Source organism: Giraffa tippelskirchi, chromosome 10 (assembly GCF_054371585.1).
Source record: "Giraffa tippelskirchi isolate mGirTip1 chromosome 10, T2T-mGirTip1v1.2.pri, whole genome shotgun sequence".
NCBI classification, from domain to species: Eukaryota; Metazoa; Chordata; class Mammalia; order Artiodactyla; family Giraffidae; genus Giraffa; species Giraffa tippelskirchi.
Genome location: NC_137284.1, coordinates 90,657,121 through 90,679,615, shown reverse-complemented (window position 1 = coordinate 90,679,615; position 22,495 = coordinate 90,657,121). Strand labels below are relative to the sequence as shown.

Below are 22,495 nucleotides of genomic sequence, written 5' to 3'. Positions count from 1 at the left end.
ACCTTCAGAATCAAAAATAAGCAATAAGTCTCCTGAATAGATATTCTCATTGGGGTCAAGAAATCGGGTGAGTGTATTTGTGACAGAATAAACAACATTCTTCTAATGGCACGCTTTTAAAAAATAGTATTTCACCTCCCTTTGGAAGTTTGGCCAGCTGTGCTTAGTGGAAGTTGCCTTAGTCACATCTCTGTTGATACCATCTTATCTCTTCTGTCCAAGAAAGAGGTGTCTGATGCTTCATTGTTCTTTTTATTGACAAGGTTAAAAATTGATGGGGTGCAGATTCAGGGGCAGGAATCGTTGGCAAGCCAGTCTTCATCAGCTTGAGTCACTGTCCACTTAGTGCTCTAAACTGTTGTGTCCTCTACAGTCTTATGGACGTAATTTCTTACACACCATTTGTTCACCTAATTAGTAAAGCTTCATGAAAGAGGCGAAGGTGATCAGTTTTATCTTAGAACAGTATTCTGCCTTCTACTCTAGAGAATGGATACTGAGATCAGAGGTGGTAAAATTGTGGCCATATGGAAAAGGAGGAGGGAATCAGGGTCAGTCAAGAAGAGAAAGGATTGTACTTGGAGAAAGATGACTGAATGAGACCTACCTCATGTTGAAAAATACTGGTTGAGCCTAAGTACAGTAAATGGGGCTTCTCAGGTGATGCAGTGGTAAAGAATCCACGTGCGAATGCAGGAGATGTGGGTTCAGTCCCTGGGTCGGGAAGATCCCCTGTAGCAGGAAATGGCAACCCACTCGTTTTATTGCCTGGAAAATTCCATGGACAGAGACACCTTGTGGACTCCAGTCCGGGGGTTCACAAAGAGTCAGATATGACTGAGCACAAAGCACACACAACTATGATAAATAAACTCAAAATTTTCCCATTATTGCTTGTATTTAGGAAAGTCACAGGAAGTATCTTCATTTTGTTAATTGAAGGAATTTATGAGATTATTTAAGACCTGTTATTGGATTTCTTTAAAGGCTGGCATGATTTTAGAAGAAGCATATGTTAATGCATATGAATAGTCATTGCAATATACATAAATGCTAGGAAAATTCATTTGCCCTGGAAAAGTATCTGCGAAGTCTTACTCTGAAAGAATAGCATGCTGCTGCTGCTGCTAAGTCGCTTCAGTCGTGTCCGACTCTGCGACTCCATAGACGGCAGCCCATCAGGCTCCGCCGTCCCTGGGACTCTCCAGGCAAGAAAACTGGAGTGGGTTGCCATTTCCTCCTCCAATGCGTGAAAGTGAAAAGTGAAAGTGAAGTCGCTCAGTTGTGTCCGACTCTTAGCAACCCCATGGACTGTAGCCCACCAGGCTCCTCTGTCTATGGGATTTTCCAGGCAAGAGTACTGGAGTGGGGTGCCATTGCCTTCTCCGAAGAATAGCATACAAATACTATAAACGTGTTGATACATACAAATTTGTGAAAGAACTGGAAGTGATTTAGAACTATGAAAGTAGTTTTATGTTTTAAGGTGAGGGAATTGTTTCTCTAAAGATAGAAAAATATGTAATAATTATAAAATAAACATATATTTGCTTCTGTTAAGTCCATTCATTTTATCGGGATAATAGAAATTAATTTTTTAATATTCTGTTGCCAAAAGTTTTGGACCCCCAATGTACAGATTATTAACATTATGTGGATTTATGATTAACTCTCTGCCTCCTTGTTGTATATTCTCAGTATTTATTCAGAAGACTGACATTCTCTTTCCTCTGTCACTGTAAAATAGGTGGCTACTTACTGTTCCCTGGAATCTAGTCCAAAAGTAAAAATGCAAAGTTAATTGTTTGCAAGTTTGTAATTATTAGCATAGACAAGCCTAATAATATGAGTCTGATTACATTTGAGACCCTCCTAGTTCTTGAATCCTATTACCAACACATAAAGGAGGTTGTAGGCTTTTTTTACATTTTATTTAATTTTTTAAAGTATAGTTAATGTATAATATTATATAAATTACAGGTGTCCAGTATAGTGATTCGCAATTTTTAAAAGTTATACTCCACTTATAGTTACTGTAAAATATTGATTATATTCCCTGTGTTGTATAGTATATCCTTATAGCATATTTTGTACGTAATAGTTTGTTGAAAGTTTTTAATTTTTAAAATTTTTTGAATGGCTATGGTGAAAATTAGGGATTCATTCATGAGTGGATAAAGTAAGTGGTCTTATTTTTTTTTCCTTTTCTGCATTATCTGAAAGAATAAATTGCTAGGAAAGTTGAATGATGGATTAAGAGAAAGTACTTGCATACTAAAAGTATTTCCATTTTTTTCTTAAAGAAAAATTGCCACACTGGCAGATGATGCTTGTAGGTTTGATAGTCTCTGCTTGAAAATAAAGTCTTTGATTTGAATTTTCTAAATTTAATAATTTTAGCTTAAAATATTTCTCATGGAGAACTTCCTGGGTGGTCTAGTGGCTAGAACTCTGTGCTCCAGTGAAGGACACCCAGGTTCAATCCCTGGTCAGGGAGCTGGATCTGATATGTGCAACTGAAGACCCCACAGGCCACAACTAAGGCCCACTGCAACCAAATAAATATAAATAAATAAATAGTTGAAAAGTAATTCTTGTATTTTAAGCTGAAAACTGTTTCATAGAATACCTCTTAAAATTAGAAATAATAGAGACTTTTTGTAATAATCTGTAATGGAAAAGAATTAGGGGGAAATATATATATATATCTGAATCATTTTGCTATACAACTGAAAGTAAAACAGTATTGTAAATCAGCTGTACTTCTATATAAAAAAATCAGAGATGCTTTTTCTGATAATAGCAGTATGAATGTACAATAAAAGCCCATTTAGTAATGTACCTTCAAAACCCCAGAAACTGTCTTTGGTGAGGAAGGGAGGAGAGAGAAGTCTGAAATTACAATAAACATGGACAACAGCTGCTCAAAAATTACCCTTGTCTCTTTTACAAACTGAAAGATGTTCTTTGGCCTCCATTATCTCATTTTTAATATTGGAGGACATCTTTTGCCTCCTTCAGCCCCACATCTGGGCAGAGTATACTGTACATAAATGACTAGAGGTGACTGGTGAAAAAGTCAATGAAGGAAAAAGCAGGGTAGCATAAGAGGAGACTATTAACAAAAAACAGGCATCGCCTATCTCAGACTTTATCATAAGGTTCAAAAGGAGACTTACTCCACCTTGTCAGTGCGATACAAAGATGTTGCATTGGGGTAAGTGGGGGGCGGCATAGGCATTGCAGAAAAGAGACTCAAGAGGAAAAAAACATAGAATTGCCTAGAAACTCAAAACAGGAAAGCAGGATTTAGAATTACAAAGGCTGACATACAATTACAAAACAGTAAAGCAGAGGACAGCCTAGAGGAATGTTCCCAAGATTCAGAAGGAAAGAATGAAAAGATGTCAGATTTCCCTAAAGAACAGGTCAGAATAAATGTAACAGAGACAGTAATTGCAAATAAAGAAGAAAACTTACCTGATTTATAAAGAGCGGTGACTTGAGATTATTTGTAGGCATGTGTGCGTACATGAATGTGGTTAGTTGTGTCCAACTCTTTGTGACTCCTTGGACTGTAGCCTGCCAGCCTCCTCTCTCCATGGAATTTTCTAGGCAAGAATACTGGAATGGGTTGCCATTACGATTTACTTCTCAGCACACACTTGCATTTTAGTGTGAGTTAGGCCGAGCTGCAGAGCATCCATTTTGCCAACCAGGGTGGAAGAGCCCCAAGTGGTGACTAGAGAAGCTATGGTTTTCCCCAAGCACTGGCCATGGGAAAAGCCAAGGCTCCCTTCCTGCAGTGCCCAACAATGGTGGGGTCATCACACCTCTGAACTATCCTATATGATGTGATTATTGTTCCTGGCTAGTAAGCTTCCAGGCCTGACAGTCAGACTCTTAGTTCCTGTGAGCTGCCTAATAACCTTCAATAAATTCCTTTTCTTCTTAAACCAGCTAGAAGGTGAAAATGTCTCCTCTTGAGTGTTAGTGGATAAACTGATAATACACTTGTTTTTTTTGGACTGTAGCTCAAAAAAACAAAAGTGTATTTATCAAAGTTTCTGAACCCTTGCAATGTATACAAAAATCACTAAATATGCCATAAAAAGATTTGTACAGAAGTATTCATAACAGCCTTATTCACAATGTCCAAAAACTGGAAGCCACCCAAATGTTCACCAACAGGATGATGAGTAAGAAAACTGCTTGTATTCATAGAGTAGTGTTTAGCAGTTTTTTAAAAATTGCTGATATACATAAGGGGGTGAATCTTAAAACATTATGTCAGATATAAAGACAGACAGAATGATCTCTGTTTGTTTCCAAGGCAAACCATTCAATATCACGGTAATCCAAGTCTATGCCCCGACCAGTAACGCCGAAGAAGCTGAAGTTGAACGGTTCTATGAAGACCTACAAGACCTTCTAGAACTAACACCCAAAAAAGATGTCCTTTTCATTATAGGGGACTGGAATGCAAAAGTAGGAAGTCAAGAAGCACCTGGCGTAACAAGCAAGTTTGGCCTTGGAGTACAGAATGAAGCAGGGCAAAGGCTAATAGAGTTTTGCCACGAGAACACACTGGTAATAGCAAACACCCTATTCCAACAACACAAGAGAAGACTCTACACGTGGACATCACCAGATGGTCAACACTGAAATCAGATTGATTATATTCTTTGCAGCCAAAGATGGAGAAGCTCTATACAGTCAGCAAAAACAAGACCAGGAGCAGACTGTGGCTCAGATCATGAACTGCTTATTGCCAAATTCAGACTTATATTGAAGAAAGTAGGGAAAACCACTAGACCATTCAAGTATGACCTAGATCAAATCCCTTATGAGTACACAGTGGAAGTGAGAAATAGATTTAAGGGACTAGACCTGATAGAGTGCCTGATGAACTATGGACAGAAGTTCGTGACATTGTACAGGAGACAGGGATCAAGAAAATCCCCATGGAAAAGAAATGCAAAAAAGCAAAATGGCTGTCTGAGGAGGCTTTACAGATGGCTGGGAAGAGAAGAGAAGCGAAAAGCAAAGGAGAAAAGGAAAGATACTCCCATCTCAATGCAGAGTTCCAAAGAATAGCAAGGAGAGATAAGAAAGCCTTCCTCAGCGATCAGTGCAAAGAAATAGAGGAAAACAACAGATTGGGAAAGACTAGAGACCTCTTCAAGAAAATTAGAGATACCAAAGGAACATTTCATGCAAAGATAGGCTCGATAAAGGACAGAAATGGTATGGACCTAACAGAAGCAGAAGATATTAAGAAGAGGTGGCAAGAATACACAGAAGAACTGTACAAAAAAGATCTTCACGACCCAGATAATCACGATGGTGTGATCACTCACCTAGAGCCAGACATCCTGGAATGTGAAGTCAAGTGGGCCTTAGAAAGCATCTCTACGAACAAAGCTAGTGGAGGTGATGGAATTCCAGTTGAGCTATTTCAAATCCTCAAAGGTGATGCTGTGAAAGTGCTGCACTCGATATGCCAGCAAATCTGGAAAACTCATCAGTGGCCACAGGACTGGAAAAGGTCAGTTTTCGTTCCAATCCCAAAGAAAGGCAATGCCAAAGAATGCTCAAACTACCGCACAATTGCACTCATCTCACATGCTAGTAAAGTAATGCTCAAAATTCTCCAAGCCAGGCTTCAGCAATACATGAACCGTGAACTTCCAGATGTTCAAGCTGGTTTTAGAAAAGGCAGAGGAACCAGAGATCAAATTGCCAATATCCGCTGGATCATCGAAAAAGCAAGAGAGTTCCAGAAAAACATCTATTTCTGCTTTATTGACTATGCCAAAGCCTTTGACTGTGTGGATCACAATAAACTGTGGAAAGTTCTGAAAGAGATGGGAATACCAGGCCATCTGACCTGTCTCTTGAGAAACCTGTATGCAGGTCAGGAAGCAACAGTTAGAACTGGACATGGAACAACAGACTGGTTCCAAATAGGAAAAGGTGTCCGTCAAGGCTGTATACTGTCACCCTGCTTATTTAACTTATATGCAGAGTACATCATGAGAAATGCTGGGCTGGAAGAAACACAAGCTGGAGTCAAGATTGCCAGGAGAAATATCAATAACCTCAGATATGTGGATGACACCACCCTTATGGCAGAGAGTGAAGAAGAACTAAAGAGCCTCTTGATGAAGGTGAAGGAGGAGAGTGAAAAAGTTGGCTTAAAGCTCAACGTTCAGAAAACTAAGATCATGGCATCTGGTCCCATCACTCCATGGGAAATAGATGGGGAAACAGTGGAAACAGTGTCAGACTTTACTTTTTTGGGCTCCAGAATCACTGCTGATGGTGACTGCAGCCATGAAATTAAAAGACGCTTACTCCTTGGAAGGAAGGTTATGGCCAACCTAGATAGCATATTTAAAAGCAGAGACGTTACTTTGCCAACAAAAGTCCGTCTAGTCAGGGCTATGGTTTTTCCAGTGGTCATGTATGGATGTGAGAGTTGGACGGTGAAGAATGCTGAGCGCCGCAGAATTGATGCTTTTGAACTGTGGTGTTGGAGAATACTCTTGAGAGTCCCTTGGACTGCAAGGAGATCCAGTCAATCCATCCTAAAAGAGATCAATCCTGGGTGTTCATTGGAAGGTCTGATGTTGAAGCTGAAACTCCAATACTTTGGCCACCTCATGCGAAGGGTTGACTCATTGGAAAAGACCCTGATGCTGGGTAGGATTGGGGGCGGGAGGAGAAGGGGACGACAGAGGATGAGATGGTTGGATGGCATCACCGACTCGACGAACATGGGTTTGGATAGACTCCGGGAGTTGGTGATGGACAGGGAGGCCTGGCGTGCTGCAGTTCATGGGGTCGCAGAGAGTCGGACACGACTGAGCGACTGAACTGAACTGAACTGATGATTCCATTTAGATGAACTTCAAGAGCCTACAAACATAATCTCTCATGAGAGAAATCAGGTTGCCCCAAGTGGTGGGGGGGTGGGACTTGACTGGAAAAAGGGGTATACGGGAACTCTGAGTGATGGAAACAATCTGTATTTTCCTTTGAGTGGTTGTTAAGCAGCTGTGTACAGTTGTCACAACGTTTTGAATGGAGTACTTAAAATATGAACACTTTATGTAATAAAGTAGATCTGATTCAACAAACAAACAAAAAAAATCACTTGAGTATTTGTATATACACACATGGACTTGGACAGAAATAAAAATTGTATTAATAGGTGTGACAGCAAGATCACTGACTATCAGAACAGACGGTTGGCAGCTAGAACCCTACCATCAGTAAGTTCATTGCCTTCAAATCTATCATGTTACCTTCTTCTCCCCCCCCCCCCCTTTTATTTTGCTGCACTGCAAGGCATGTGGCATCTTAGTCCTCTGATCAGGAATCGAACCCAGGTCCCTCGCAGTGGAAGCATGGAATCTTAACCACTGGACCACCAGAGAATACCTCTGTTACCTTTTCTAAAGGAGAAAAAAAATAAAACATTCAATTCAAATATTCAAAAGAATATCACTGAGGAAGATGGAGGGAAAAAAAGTAGATGAAACAATACCTTAAAATGGATTTATAAGAAGGGAAAACATAGTACAGAAGGAATAAAAACACTTATAGAAGATATTTTTAACTGAGACCACAGTTAAATGCAGGGAATTTTAAATTTTTGATAAAATTGGCTTTTTTTGGAATTGAAGAAATTTAAAGAGTTGCCCAGAATTATCTCCTGAAAATGTTTTAGGCCTAGGTGATTTCTTAGATGAATTTTTTTTCAAATGCTTAAGGAATTGAAAATTCTCATGCTGAACAAACTGTTTTAGGAACAATTCATTTCATGACCGTTAATGTAATCCTAGTATGAAAACCTGGCATTGAAAAGCAAAACTATGGAAAAGTCCATGAAAAGTTCTTGGTTGCCAGGGGTTGAGGGATTGAGGAGAGATGAATAGTTAGAGCGCAGAGGATTTGGGGGCAGTGAAAATACTCTGTGTATTATGGTGGATACATAGCCTAGAGGAATGTTGTCATGCATTCATCCAAACCCACAGAATGTCCACCACCAAGAGTGAAAACTACAGCCTTTAGGTGATTATGATGTGTCAGTGTAAGGTCATCAGTTGTAGCAAATAGTGGGCATTCCCTGGTAGTCCAATAGTTAGGACTCAGCACTTCTTTGCCAGGGCCTAGATTTGATCTCTGGTTAGGGAACTGAGATCCCACAAGCCACATGGTGCAGCCAAATTTGGAGGAAAAAAAAAAAAAAGCTAGAAGAAAAAAAAGTAACAAATGGACTACTCTAGTGGGGGCAGTTGATAAGGAAGGGCAGGGAGAGGAGGCTGTACCTTATGGGGGCAGAGGGTCTATAGATCTGTTAATCACCCTCTTAATTTTGTTGTGACTCTTTCAGTTCAGTTCAGTTGCTCGGTCGTGTCTGACTCTTTGCAACCCTGTGGACTGCAGCACGTCAGGCCTCCCTGTCCATCACCAACTCCCGGAGTTTACCCAAACTCATGTCCATCGAGTCGGTGATGTCATCCAACCATCTTCTCTGTCATCCCCTTCTCCTGCCCCCAATCCTTCCCAGCATCAGGGTCTTTTCCAGTGAGTCAACTCTTCACAAGAGGTGGCCAAAGTATTGGAGTTTCAGCTTCAACATCCGTCCTTCTAATGAACACCCAGGACTGATCTCCTTTAGGATGGACTGGTTGGATCTCCTTGCAGTCCAAGGGACTCTCAAGAGTCTTCTCCAACACCACAGTTCAAAAGCATCAATTCTTCAAACTACTCTAATTAATTTTTAAAATGTGGCCAGAAAAGCTTTAAAAAAAAAACAAAACTACAAATATCATCCGTGAATGTATTGAATAATACCAAAAACAAACAAAAACAGTTAATAGCAAAATGAATTCAACAATATGTTAAAAGAATACTGCCAATGAATATTACTCTTAAGAAATATATTAACAAAGCTAAATCTGTTTACATTTTACATAATATTATCAATATATCAATGTGATGTCCTAAGAAGATAGTGAAAGTACATACAGTACAATTTAATATTCACTCCTTTTTGATAAATAGAACTTTGAAAAGAAATGCAATTCCCACATATTTCAGATTTCACTGCCAACAAACTTTTAACTGTGTGACTTAGTAATATTCTCATAAAAACCGATGAGGGAGTCTGCCAATGACTTTTATGCTATTTGGAAGTTTGGGTCAGTGAATTAAGATATTCAAGGAGAGAGAACTATTAGAAAGAAAGAAATATATTATTTGTAGGTAATATGTGAAAGTGAAAGTCACTCAGTCATGTCCAACTTTGTGACCCTATGGACTATACAGTCCATGGAATTCTCTAGGCCAGAATACTGGAGTGGGTAGCCTTTCCCTTCTCCAGGGGATCTTCCCAACCCACGGATCGAACCCAGGTCTCCCGCATTGCAGGCAGATTCTTTACCAGCTGAGTCACAAAGGAAGCTGTAGGTAACAGGATCTACCTAAAAACTATAAGAGTTGAATTAAGTAGCCAAGTGCAAGAGAAATAAACAAAAATAATAGTTTCTGGAAGGTACCATCAAATATACTAGAAAGATAGTGTCATTTTAAAGATAATCCCACGATAAGAATAGGTAGCCAGAAACAGACCTTGGTAAAATATACTGAGATAAAGGAAGCCAAAAAATCAGTAGAGAAGGGAAGGGTTATTAGATAATGTTAGGACTTTGAAAACTAAATAAGCTTTTCAATTTTGACCATAGAAGATACTCCGATAGAAACATATCAAACTTCTGAAGAATGAAGGACCTCCTTTATAAGTACTGGAATACATTATAAAGGAAATGATCAGTAAATATGAATTAATGAACTGAATGTTTTTTAAAAACACAAGAATGGTCACAGCAGCTGGGAAAAGCATTAGCATCCAACGTGATGGACTAGGAGAGGCAGCATACAAGCACAGGCTCTGGAGTCAGGCTGCCTGGATTGGAGCCCGCTTTGGCCAGGACTTTGGACAGGTTGCATAGAGGTAAAGTAAGTGGTTATTTAACCTCCTTGTGCCTTATTTCCTCATCTGTAAAATGGAGAGACTAATAGTACTTTTCTCAGAGAGTTACTGAAAAGATTAATTGATAAATAGTGCTGGCACCTATTAAATGCTTAATGGATATTAACAGCTAGCCTTTATTCATTGTAAAATGACTCACAAACTAAGAAGAAAAACTAAGATAGCTCTCTATTACTCCATAAGTAAGGGATGAAAGATAGAAACAACTACAGACATTTTTTTGATCTCCTTGAGCACCAGTGATAATCATATTTTAAATGATTGGCTCCAGTGCTATTGAGGTTGTGGTGACAAGAATGTTAACATAGGGGTTGCAGTGGTATAACTTTAGAAAGGGGCTTGTTCATACATGTTCATTCACTGATATACTTCTCTAAGTATATACTGAGAAGAAAGAGTCATAAATATGAAAAAATACTTCTGTACAACATGATTCATATTGAAATAGCTTATAGTAGTGTGTTGGAGAAGACTCTTGAGAGTCCCTTGGACTGCAAGGAGATCCAACCAGTCCATCCTAAAGGAGATCAGTCCTGGGTGTTCATTGGAAGGACTGATGTTGAAGCTGAAACTCCCAATACTTGGGCCACCTGATGTGAAGAGCTGACTCATTGGAAAAGACCCTGATGCTGGGAAAGATTGAGGGCAGGAGGAGAAGGGGACGACAGAGGATGAGATGGCTGGATGGCATCATCGACTCGATGGACATGGGTTTGGGTGGACTCGGAGTTGGTGATGGACAGGGAGGCCTGGCGTCCTGCGGTTCATGGGGTCGCAAGGAGTCGGACACGACTGAGCGACTGAACTGAACTCAGTGAAGAATTGGAAACAATGCATAGTAAATACCTAACTAGAGAAATAGTTGAATAAGTTATGATAAATCTCCTTGAAATACTGTAGTAAGTAGTTAAAATTTTCTGAAGCGTTTGCAATTGCCTGGAAAATGGAACTGCTGTAATGCTTAGTTGAAAAAAATCACAACTTAAATTGGTGTATATAATATGATTATACCTACATTTTTAAAGGTATATCCTTAAGGGGAAAAAAGTCTGTGTGGAAGTACACCAAAATATTAATGGCAGTTGTCTTTTTGGGTGCTGGCACTTTGGCCAGTTCTTGAAGTTATTTCAGGGTTTCTCAGGTGGCTCAGTGGTAAAGAATATGCCTGCCAATGTGGGAGACACAAGAGACTTGGGTTTCTGGATCAGGAAGATCCCCTGTAGGAGGAAATGGCAACCCACTCTAATAATCTTGCTGGAGAATCCCATGGACAGAGGAGCCTGGCAGGGCGCTATCCATGGGGTTGCACAGAGTTGGACATGACTGAGCACACACACACTAAAATTATTTCTCTGTAATTTCTTTTTAATAAGCATATGTTTTCCTGTGGGAGAAAATATTTTTAAACTAATATTATGCTTTTAAAAATGGCTCTGCTTAACTGATCTTCTTTTTTAATTTTGATGACTAAAAGGACAAGTTATCTAAATCTTACTTTGTAGATAAAGCAATGGTTTTAAAACATCACCCAGACAAACGGAAAGCAGCTGGTGAACCAATAAAAGAAGGAGATAATGACTACTTCACTTGCATAACTAAAGGTAAGAAAGCACATTAAGAGTTGGGAATTTTTAATAGTGAAGATTATTTATTAATTGTTTGGATTGGGTTTCCTATGTATACTGTAGTTCATTTATACCATAACATTTAAAAATATTTTTAGTTAACATCTGGTTATTTGTGGTAATCTTCCCCCAGAGCCTCACTATATAAAGTGAGGTTCTCCCAACCAACAGCATCAGCAATACCAGAAATACAGCTTGTCAGAAATGCAGAAGCTTAGGCCCCGCCCCAGACCTACTGAATCTCATCTGCATTTTTAACAAGATCTGCAGGTGATTCTTACGAGAAGCTTATCCTGGAGTTACTTCATATAAGTGCTGTGTTTAATGTTGAGACTACTAAGATCTTTTTCATTTTCAGACGCTTTATGGGATTAAATTGTTCCTCAGGTATTTTGCTTATTTAAATCAAGAAGTTGATTCTATCCTAGTAAAGGACCCACAGCTATCAATGGCTATTTATATAGCCATATCCTGATAAGCAAATTAATAGAGACAATCGTTTCTAAATGTTTCCTTAAATGTGATTTTTAATTTTGATGCTAATTTTTTAAAAACTGGATACACACCTTTCAAACTCACTCTTTATTGGCTCACTCTTACACAGTGCTCAGGATGCCAAAGATCCTTTGATTTTTTTTTTTTTACAGCCTTGGGATCAAACAGTTAATTTTCTAGCTATTTCTTTTTCCTCAGCCATGCTTTCTTCAAGATGGAGTGTTTATTGTTTTGTCCTTTCTTTTCCAGAAGAGATAATTAAAGAAGTTTTTAAGTCCAGTTGTAATCAGTAGTGCTTGAGCTAGTATTGAAGTCCTCCCCTCTCCATAAACACACACAATTTTTAAGTACAAAAAATAAATTTTTTTTTAAGGAGAAAAATGTAGCATTATGGTGATGTGTGGAGAAGGCAATAGCACCCCACTGCAGTACTCTTGCCTGGAAAATCCCATGGACGGAGGAGCCTGGTAGGCTATACAGTCCATGGGGTCACTAAGAGTCAGACACGACTGAACGACTTCACTTTCACTTTTCCCTTTCATGCACCGGAGAAGGAAATGGCAACCCACTCCAGTGTTCTTGCCTGGAGAAACCCAGGGACGAGGGAGCCTGGTGGGCTGCCGTCTATGGGGTCTCACAGAGTTGGACATGACTGAAGCGACTTAGCAGCAGCAGCAGCATGGTGATGTGACCTTTGATTTGTTTTTTTTTTTCTTCAGCTTATGAAATGTTATCTGATCCAGTGAAAAGACGAGCATTTAACAGTGTAGATCCTACTTTTGATAACTCAGTTCCTTCTAAAAGTGAAGCAAAGGACAATTTCTTTGAAGTGTTTTCCCCAGTGTTTGAAAGGAATTCCAGGTGAGTTATGGCATCCCCTTGTGATCATAATGTTCTACTGGCTGGCTTCTTATAGTTCCAAGTTTCTGTTTTTTACCTCTGGTAATAGTTTGGTTCTCTTCTTCCTCCTCCTTTACAATATTGAGCTCCTCTGGTGAACTTACTATAATTGTTTATTTTATTCTCTAAACAGTTCTTCCTTCCTTTAGTTAAATTAACTCACAGGACATTTTTCTTTTAATTTCCTTTGGGGGAAAGAATGGTGGTTCACTTCATGTAGTGTGATGCTGATACTCAGGTGACAGTGATTTCCCATTTTCTCCTTCCCCTTTGTTAACGGGTACACTACTACATTTGGGTAGTTTTCATTTAGCAAAAACTTTTATTCTATTTTTGAGCATCTGATTATCATAAGGTTCTCGGACAAAGGGTGAATTTATATTTAAGATTAAGTCATATGTAATTTATTTAATTAAAATCAGTTTCAAATTGTGTGAACCAGTAATCTACATTTTTTTGCTTCCATCTGCATTGGAAGGTTTCCTCAGAGCACATCTTAGCTGCATATTGGAATCATCTGAGGAGCTTGAACAGTTCCTGGTGCCTGGGTTCCACCTGGAGAAACTGATTTTAATTTAAGTGGTTTGGAATGCCTATAGGTTTTTTAATGCTCACAGGTGATTTTGATGGGTAACTAAATTTGAGAAGCACTTTGATTAGTGGTTTGAGACAGCCTACTATTTCCTACACCCTTTCTTCTTACCTTTGTTTTGTGGTTTAAAAAAAAAAATTCAGGTTGGGAAAAAAATTAGTGTATTGTATTCATGTGTGTGTGGAACAGTGCATCAAGTTGGAAAAACAGGTCAGTAGCAGTCTCAGGATCCTTTCAGAGATGGTGTGTGAAGTGCTAAACGTACAAGTCTGATTCTTAAGGGGGAGGTGGTGGAGATGAGGAGGTGGAAATCTATTCCCTCTGAGGATTCACGTTTCTTAAAAGGCTCAGCCTGCAGGGCACTTCTGTACTGCCTGTACTGCAGGACTAAGTGAGCTTGAAACGGGGGGCTAGAGCCTGTTTTTCCTGGCCACGCTGGCATCTTCCACAACCCTGTAATTTACAGAACTGAAGATAAGCTGAGAGTTAGAACACTGTTCCCTTGTTTTCTCCTGCACCTCCATCCTCCCCTTGCCCTCCCCTTTACTGCACCTGTATTGCTCATCACAGCAGTCCTGATCCCCCTGCTCTATCTCTTAGTCATGGAGGACATAGGGCAGGGAGATTGTAAGGGATTAATAAAAACTTTTTTAACAAATCAGTTGTTGAACGTTTGTACAAAATGTTTTTAGCTTTTCTTTTTTTCAATATTTCAGGTGGTCAAATAAAAAAAATGTCCCTAAACTTGGTGATATGAATTCATCATTTGAAGATGTAGATGCATTTTATTCTTTCTGGTGAGTGAATACATTGTTTATCCAGTGCTTTCATTTTTTAAGAAAAGTATTCAATAAGTACTTGATTGACTTTTATAAATTAATTGATGGATGGGAAAATCATAGAACCTTAACTGAACAAAAGGAGGACTCTTTTAAGAAATCAAAGTTTCCACAGAATGCTGTATTATCTCCTGTATAATATTTAGGCTTTTATGATTGTTTTTTCAGTCTGTTTTCTGTCAACCAGATTTCTAGATGTCAAGCACACTATAGCAATAAAAAAAATGAAAAATAAGGAGTCATTTGAATTCAGTAAAAAATAATTTTTCATTTATTTTTTAAAGTTATTTGAATATATGACAAGGAAGACTGCTGTCTCTAACTGGTTCATTGATTTTAACACATATTACTCATTTCCCATTTTTATATTATGTGTGCTATATTTTCTCAATAAGTATCTGGTAAATATGAAAACAGAATCACTGTAAAAACAGAAAGGACAAATTTAGCTCTGTCAGTTGTAGTTGCTCTTACCTTGAGAGAATACAAACCAGATAAAGTAACCATTACTAGGTGACCTTAAAACTTGACAAACTAGTGGAGGTGAAGGCAGGGACAACTTGTAACAAGTCCCAGTCAAGAGTAAAACCTGATATTCAGAAGAGATAGCAAGAAGCTGAATTTTGATGTAGGGCTGATAAGTATTTTAGACTTCCATTCCAAATATATCATCATTTTAAAAAGAAGAAGAAAAAGACTTGAGTATAGTGTGATTTCAGTATCAGAAAAGGGGAGGGATCTATTAAACTCATGCACTTGTCATTAAAGTTTCTTAAAATTTTATGCTCCTAACTTAATTTTAAAAGGAAGATATTTTTCATTTGTTTTGGCTTGAGTTTATTTTATTTCTATTTATATTAGGTATAATTTTGATTCTTGGAGAGAATTTTCTTATTTAGATGAAGAAGAAAAAGAAAAAGCAGAATGGTATGTATGTAAATCTTTGATAAGACATTTATTTGGTTCTTTGGTATTTGTGATGATATAAAAATGCACCGTGTGTCTTTTCTTTCACATTTTTCTGTGTATCCATTTTAAATGAGTTTTTTTATATTTTTGAGATCCCATCTCACAAGTTAAGCTTGATAGTGCTAAATATGATATGCTAATGAAATTACTTAGAAAATAATAAAACTCAAGTCAGCAAATTCTTCTTTTTCTGATTGCTTAACTAGTTTTATTTATAAAGCATTACATTTTCCTATCATACCATCTATAAGCAATAGTTTGTTTCCAATATTTCCTATAGCCGTGACGAAAGGAGATGGATTGAAAAGCAGAACAGAGCAACAAGGGCCCAAAGGAAAAAAGAAGAAATGAACAGAATAAGAACATTAGTTGGTAAGTATAAGTGATGGGTTTTTAGAGTTCTTTAATTAAATGTTAGACATTCAAAAGATTTAACTTTTTTTGGTAGATAATGCATATAGCTGTGACCCAAGGATAAAAAAATTTAAAGAAGAGGAAAAAGCCAAGAAAGAAGCAGAAAAGAAAGCAAAAGCAGACGCAAAACGAAAGGAGCAAGAGGCTAAAGAGAAAGTAAGATAACACTTGATAAAGTTGGACTTTAAATGTTCATATTATCAGTTTTCAGATCTATTTTAAACACTGAATCTGTCAGTAGAGAACTAGGTGCTACTATGAATGAATTACGACACTTGGCACAGTTGATAGAAGGATCTTTTTTACCACCAAATTCTTACTGGGCAGAAACATGATGTCATATAAATTTCTTAATGCTACACTGATTTCTCATATGTCTGTTTTACATTTCTATAAATTTTTGTAGAACTTTACCATCTGCTTTTCCTTCAGTCTTTGATAAGTTGATGTTTACTTTTTTGTAATACAAATTACTAAAAATTGTATTTTTTTAGTACCGTTATAGAGCATTTAAGAATTCTAATTTTATTATTAAATAATTTTATTAAAGCAAAGACAAGCTGAATTAGAAGCTGCTCGGTTAGCAAAGGAGAAAGAAGAAGAGGAAGTTAGACAACAAGCATTATTGGCAAAGAAGGAAAAAGATATCCAGAAAAAAGCCATTAAGAAAGAAAGGCAAAAACTTCGAAACTCATGCAAGGTACGTCGACTGATTGAACACGCACTACATACAAGTAAATCAGATTGCTGTTTAAACTTAAAAATATTTCTATATGATAAAAATATAATTAAACTACTATCTGCATTTTATCTCAAAACATAAATGTTTTAAAATTCACTTTTTAAAAATTTCACACATGCATATTCAGTATGCAGCTGATAGGGTCATGTTGTGTTTGTTTGTTTTTAAAATAACCATCTTGCCTTTTAAAAACTTCAAAAAGAAAAAAGTTTATTATTTTAATACATGTTCCATATTCAGATCTTCTTATCTTAACATCTTTTTATACTTGAACTGTTCAAATTAGGATATAAATAAGATCAACAGTGTCAGCTGTGTACTCCTGGTTGTGTCTGTCACAGGTCCCCTACCGTCACTATCGTGCCCCTTTCCCCCAGTTGGAGAAATCAGATCATTTATTCTAAGAATGTGCCACCAATTGGTTTTGTCTGGTTGCTTCTTTAATAGTGTAAAATTAATTTTTATCACAGAAAAAGTTCTTTTAGAAGTTAAACATGGGTTGCTTTTAAGGATCTAAAAGCTTTCATTTTTGTCTAAATAAAGGGATATTATTTAGTTCAGTGCTGGTAGTTTGTGTTCAAATAAAGATTTTACTAAAAATATTGACTAAAAAGGCCCAAAAGTTTTCAAATGTAGTTTTGTCCAAGAGACAGTCTTACGTTTTAAACTGGTAAAGTTAGAGGCCAGTATTATTTCATATCACACAGCATCAAATGAATAAATTAATGAAATTCCAAGCTAGAGATTGCCACACCATATACTACACCAATGTAGTTTAATTCAGCAAGTATGTTCATGCTTACTATGTACAGAAAACTCTTTCATGTAACTGTCCAAAGGCTCCAGACACTAGAATATGTATTCTAAAATATGGCATCTTAAATCTTCACTTAATAAAATTGAAATAAAACTGCCCCATCACTAGGCTTTGAAAGACATTTAATAAAAATACAATCTATCTCTTCAGACTTTTGACAAGAGGAAACTCTAAATAGAAAAAATGAAATATTTTCCTCAGATTTCACCTAGAAAATTATATTGAGAAGAATGCAGTGTATTATAGTTGTTGAGAGCATGGGCTCAGGGCTAGCAGCTTAGATTTGAAGTCATTCTCTACTTCCTACGTCCTGGCTGTGGTTCTCAGGAGGTTCCCTCAACCTATTTGTGTCTCAATTTCCTCACCTTTACAGTAACTGAACTGATACCTAGAAAGAGTTGTGACGATGAGATCATTCACGTGTAGCCCTTGTTAGATTTGGCATAATGAGAACTGAATCAAAAACTTAAAAAGCCAGTTAGAAAATAGAAAATTTAAATAGTTCTTAGAGATGGTACATAAAAGAGGGTTAAAATTCTGGCCTTTGGTAACTTTATATTATTGCTCCTTTCCAGCATAAGTTCTTTTATTCACTCATCAGATAACTGATAAGCACTTAGTATGTGCCAAGCAGTTATAACTGGTGTTGATATAATGAAAACACAGTCTTTGCTTTCAGGAATCCACTAGTTAATGATGGAGAATGACAAGAAAACAGGCAATTGAAATTCTTAAAGATGAGTACCAGGTTGAAAAAGTACCAAACAGGTGGTTAAGGAAGGATTTTTGGATCTAGTGAAGCAGTGTGTATATGGGATTAGATGAGAGAGATCAAGGAACACTGACACATCCATCCGAGAGGTTTGATGAACCAGAGGCAGCTGAAGGAGAGGTCGGGTCTTAAAGAACATTGCTAGTCTAAATCTGATCCTGAGTCAGTTTTGCTCAGGATGCCAAGAGAACACAAGAGGCCAAGAGACAAAAGTCTTTTGCATAATCCAGGTGAGAGGATGGGCCTTAAACTAGTAGAGATGGTGGAGATAGAAGAAGGTAGATGACATGAACCAACATTTAGGAGGTAAGATTGGCTGTTGCCTGTTGGGTATCAATATTGATTATAAGTTGGAGGAAGTATAAGAGTTAATACATGTTCTGGTTTCTTGAGTGGAATTTTAGATGGCTTATAATATTACTCAGTGAAATAGAAAACAAAGGAAGAGGAAAGGGCTTAGGAAAAATTATTTCAGTTTTGGGCATGTTGAGATGAAGATACTCAGTAGGTGACTTTGAGGTACAAGTTTGGCGTTTAGCAGGATCATCACAGAGTCATCCACATCTCAGTGGAGAGTAGATGAGACTCCACTGAGAGTAGATGAGGGAGAAAGAATAGAGCAATGACTGTAGAGATCGGACCCTGGCCATCACCAATACTTAAGGTATGGATAGAGGAGCACTGATGTTGACAGAATGATAACACAGTCTTTGCTTTCAAGATCCACTAGTTAATGATGGAGAATGATAAGAAAACAGGCAGTTGAAATACTTAAAGATGAGTACTAGGCTGAGAAAGTACCAAACAGGTGGTGTTAAGGAAGAAAGTGAAAAGTGAAAGCGAAGTCGCTGAGTCATGTCCAACTCTGCGACCCCATGGACTGTAGCCTACCAGGCTTCTCCGTCCATGTTATTTTCCAGGCAAGAATACTGGAGTGGGTTGCCATTTGAAGGGAGGGAACAAACAACAAGGAGGAAACACAGCCCTGCCATCAACAGAAAATTGGATTAAAGATTCCCTGGTGGCTCAGAGGGTAAAGTGTCTGCCTGCAATGTGGGAGACCCGGGTTCCATACCTGGGTTGGGAAGATCCCCTGGAGAAGGAAATGGCAACCCACTCCGGTACTCTTGCCTGGAAAATCCCATGGACGGAGGAGCCTGGTGGGCTACAGTCCACAGGTTACAAGAGACATCGGACACGACTGAGCGACTTCACTTTCACTTTCTTTCACTTTGAGCATAGCCCCGCCCATCAGAACCAGACCCAGTTTCCTCCCGAGTCAGTCTCCCATCAGAAAGCTTTCATAAGCCTCTTCTCCTTATTCATCAGAGGGCAGAGAGAATGAAAACCATAATCACAGAAAATTAACCAAACTGATCACATGGAGCACAGACTTGTCTGACTCCGTGAAACTATGACCCATGCCTTTGTAGGGCCACCCAAGACAGACAGGTCATGATGGAGAGTTCTGACAAAACGTGTTCCACTGGAGAAGGGAATGGCAAACCACTTCAATACTCTTGCCTTGAGAAGCCCATGAACAGTATGAAAAGGCAAAAAGATATGACACTGAAAGATGAACTCCCCAGGTCAATAGGTGCCCAATATGCTACTGGAGGAGAGCAGAGAAATAACTCCAGAAAGATTGAAGAGACAGAGCCAAAGGAAAAACAACACCCAGTTGTGGATGTGACTTGTGTTGGAAGTCAAGTCCAATGGCTGTAAAGAGCAATATTGCATAGGAACCTGGAATGTTAGGTCCATGAATCAAGGTAGATTAGAAGTGGTCAAACGAGATGACAAGAGTGAACGTCAACATTTTAGGAATCAGTGAACTAAATAAAATGGATGGGAATGGGTGAATTTAATTCAGATGACCATTATATCTACTGCTGTGGGCAGGAATCCCTTAGAAGAAATAGACTAACCCTCATAGTCAACAAAAGAGTCCCAAATGCAGTACTTGGGTTCAGTCTCAAAAATGACAGAATGATCTCTGTTTGTTTCCAAGGCAAACCATTCAGTAGCACATTAATCCAAGTCTAAGCCCCAACTGCTAATGCCAAAGAATCTAAAGTTTAATGGTTCTGTGATGACATACAAGAGCTTCTAGAACTAACACCCAAAAAAGATGTCCTTGGCATCATAGGGAACTGGAATACAAAAGTAGGAAGTCAAGAGATACTTGGAGTACCAGGCAAGTTTGGCCTTAGAGTACAAAATGAAGCAGGACAAAGGCTAACAGAGTTTTGCCAGGAGAATGCACTGGTCATGGCAAACACCGTCTTCCAACAACACAAGAGACATCTCTACACATGTACATAACCAGATGGTCAATACCAAAATCAGATTAATTATATTCCTTGCAGCCGAAGATGGAGAAGCTCTATATGGTCAGCAAAAAAAAGACTGGGAGCTGACTGGATCACATCCTGAATTCCTTATTGCACAATTCACACTTAAATGGAGAAGGAAATGGCAACCCACTCCCGTATTCTTGCCCGGAGAATCCCACGGACAGAGGATCCTGGTGAGCTATAGTCCATGGGATCATGAAGAGTCAGACACGACTCAGCAACTAACACACACACAGGGAAAACCACTAGACCATTCAAGTATGATCTAAATCAAATCCCTTACGATTATACAGTGGAAATGACAGATAGATTCAAGGGATTAGATCTGGTAACAGAGTGCCTGAAGAACTATGGACAGAGGTTCATGACATTGTACAGGAAGCAGTGATCAAGACCATCCCTAGGAAAAAGAAAAGGCAAAATGGTTGTGTGAGGAGGCCTTACAAATAGCTGAGAAAAGAAGCGAAGCGAAAGGCAAAGGGGAAAAGGAAAGATATACCCATCTGAATGCAGAGTTCCAAAGAATAGCAAGGAGAGTTAAGAAAGCCTTCCTCAGTGATCAGTGCAAAGAAAGAGAGGAAAACAATAGAATCGGAAAGACTAGAGATCTCTTTAAGCAAATTAGAGATACCAAGGGAACACTTCATGCAAAGATGGTCACAATAAAGGACAGAAACAGTATGCACCTAACGGAAGCAGAAGATAAGATCTTCATGACCCAGATAATCGTGATGGTGTGATCACTCACCTAGAGCCAGACATCCTGGAATGCAAAGTCAAGTGGCCTTAGGAAGCGTCACTACGAACAAAGCTAGTGGAGGTGATGGATTTCCAGCTGAGCTATTTTAAATCCTAAATGATGATGCTGTGAAAGTGCTGCACTCAATATGCCAGCAAATTTGTAAAATTCAGCAGTGGCCACAGGACTGGAAAAGGCCAGTTTTCATTCCAGTCCCAAAGAAAGACAGTGCCAAATAATGTTCAAACCGCACAATTGCACTCATCTCACATGCTAGCAAAAGTAATGCCCAAAATTCTCCATGCGCCACTTCAACAGAACATGAACCAAGAACTTTCAGATGTTCAAGCTGGATTTAGAAAAGGCAGAGGAACCAGAGATCAAATTGCCAACATCTGTTGGATCATAGAAAAAGCAAGAGTGTTCCAGAAAGACATCTACTTCTGCTTACTATGCCAAAGCCTTTGACAGTGTGGATCACAGCAAACTGGAACATTCTGAAAGAGATGGGAATACCAGACCATCTTACCTGCCTCCTGAGAAACCTGTATGCAGGTCAGGAAGCAACAGTTAGAACTAGACATAGAACAATAGACTGGTTCCAAATTGGGAAAGGAGTACATCAAGGCTGTATATTGTCTCCCTGCTTATTTAAGTTATATGCAGAGTACATCATGCAAAATGCCAGGCTGGGTGAAGCACAAGCTGGAATCAAGATTGCCAGGAGAAATACCAATAACTCAGATACACAGATGACACCACTCTTATGGCAGAAAGTGAAGAAGAACTAAAGAGCCTCTTGATGAAAGTGAAAGAGGAGAGTGAAAAAGTTGGCTTAAAACTCAGCATTCAAAAAACTTAAGATCATGGCATCCAGTCCCATTACTTCATGGCAAATAGATGGGGAAACAACGGAAACAGTGACTTTATTTTCTTGGGCTCCAAAATCACTGCAGATGGTGACTGCCACCATGAAATTAAAAGATGCTTGCTCCTTGGAAGAAAAGCAATGACCGACCTAGACAACATATTAAAAAGCAGAAACACTGCTTTGACAACAAAGGTCCATCTAGTCAAAGCTATGGTTTCTCCAGTAGTCATGTTTGATTGTGAGAGTTGGACTATAAATAAAGCTGAGCGCCGAAGAATTGATGCTTTTGAACTGTGGTGT

At 38.5% G+C, this 22,495-nt stretch overlaps 1 protein-coding gene across 4 annotated transcripts in view; it reads left to right on the top strand.

Annotated features, from left to right (window-relative positions):
• The window catches only part of DNAJC2 (DnaJ heat shock protein family (Hsp40) member C2), a 34,749-nt gene that overhangs the window by 5,124 nt on the left and 7,130 nt on the right, over nucleotides 1-22,495 (top strand). For 3 of the 4 annotated variants that reach the window (XM_081535781.1, XM_081535780.1, XM_081535779.1), the window contains exons 4-10: nucleotides 11,566-11,664; nucleotides 12,903-13,044; nucleotides 14,392-14,472; nucleotides 15,376-15,441; nucleotides 15,764-15,855; nucleotides 15,932-16,053; nucleotides 16,448-16,597. In XM_081535781.1, coding sequence (XP_081391907.1) covers nucleotides 11,566-11,664; nucleotides 12,903-13,044; nucleotides 14,392-14,472; nucleotides 15,376-15,441; nucleotides 15,764-15,855; nucleotides 15,932-16,053; nucleotides 16,448-16,597 — 752 coding nt within the window. Of the gene's footprint in view, nucleotides 1-9,755; nucleotides 11,665-12,902; nucleotides 13,045-14,391; nucleotides 14,473-15,375; nucleotides 15,442-15,763; nucleotides 15,856-15,931; nucleotides 16,054-16,447; nucleotides 16,598-22,495 lie in introns of all 4 variants that reach the window. The other variant, XM_081535782.1, reaches the window with a different exon arrangement.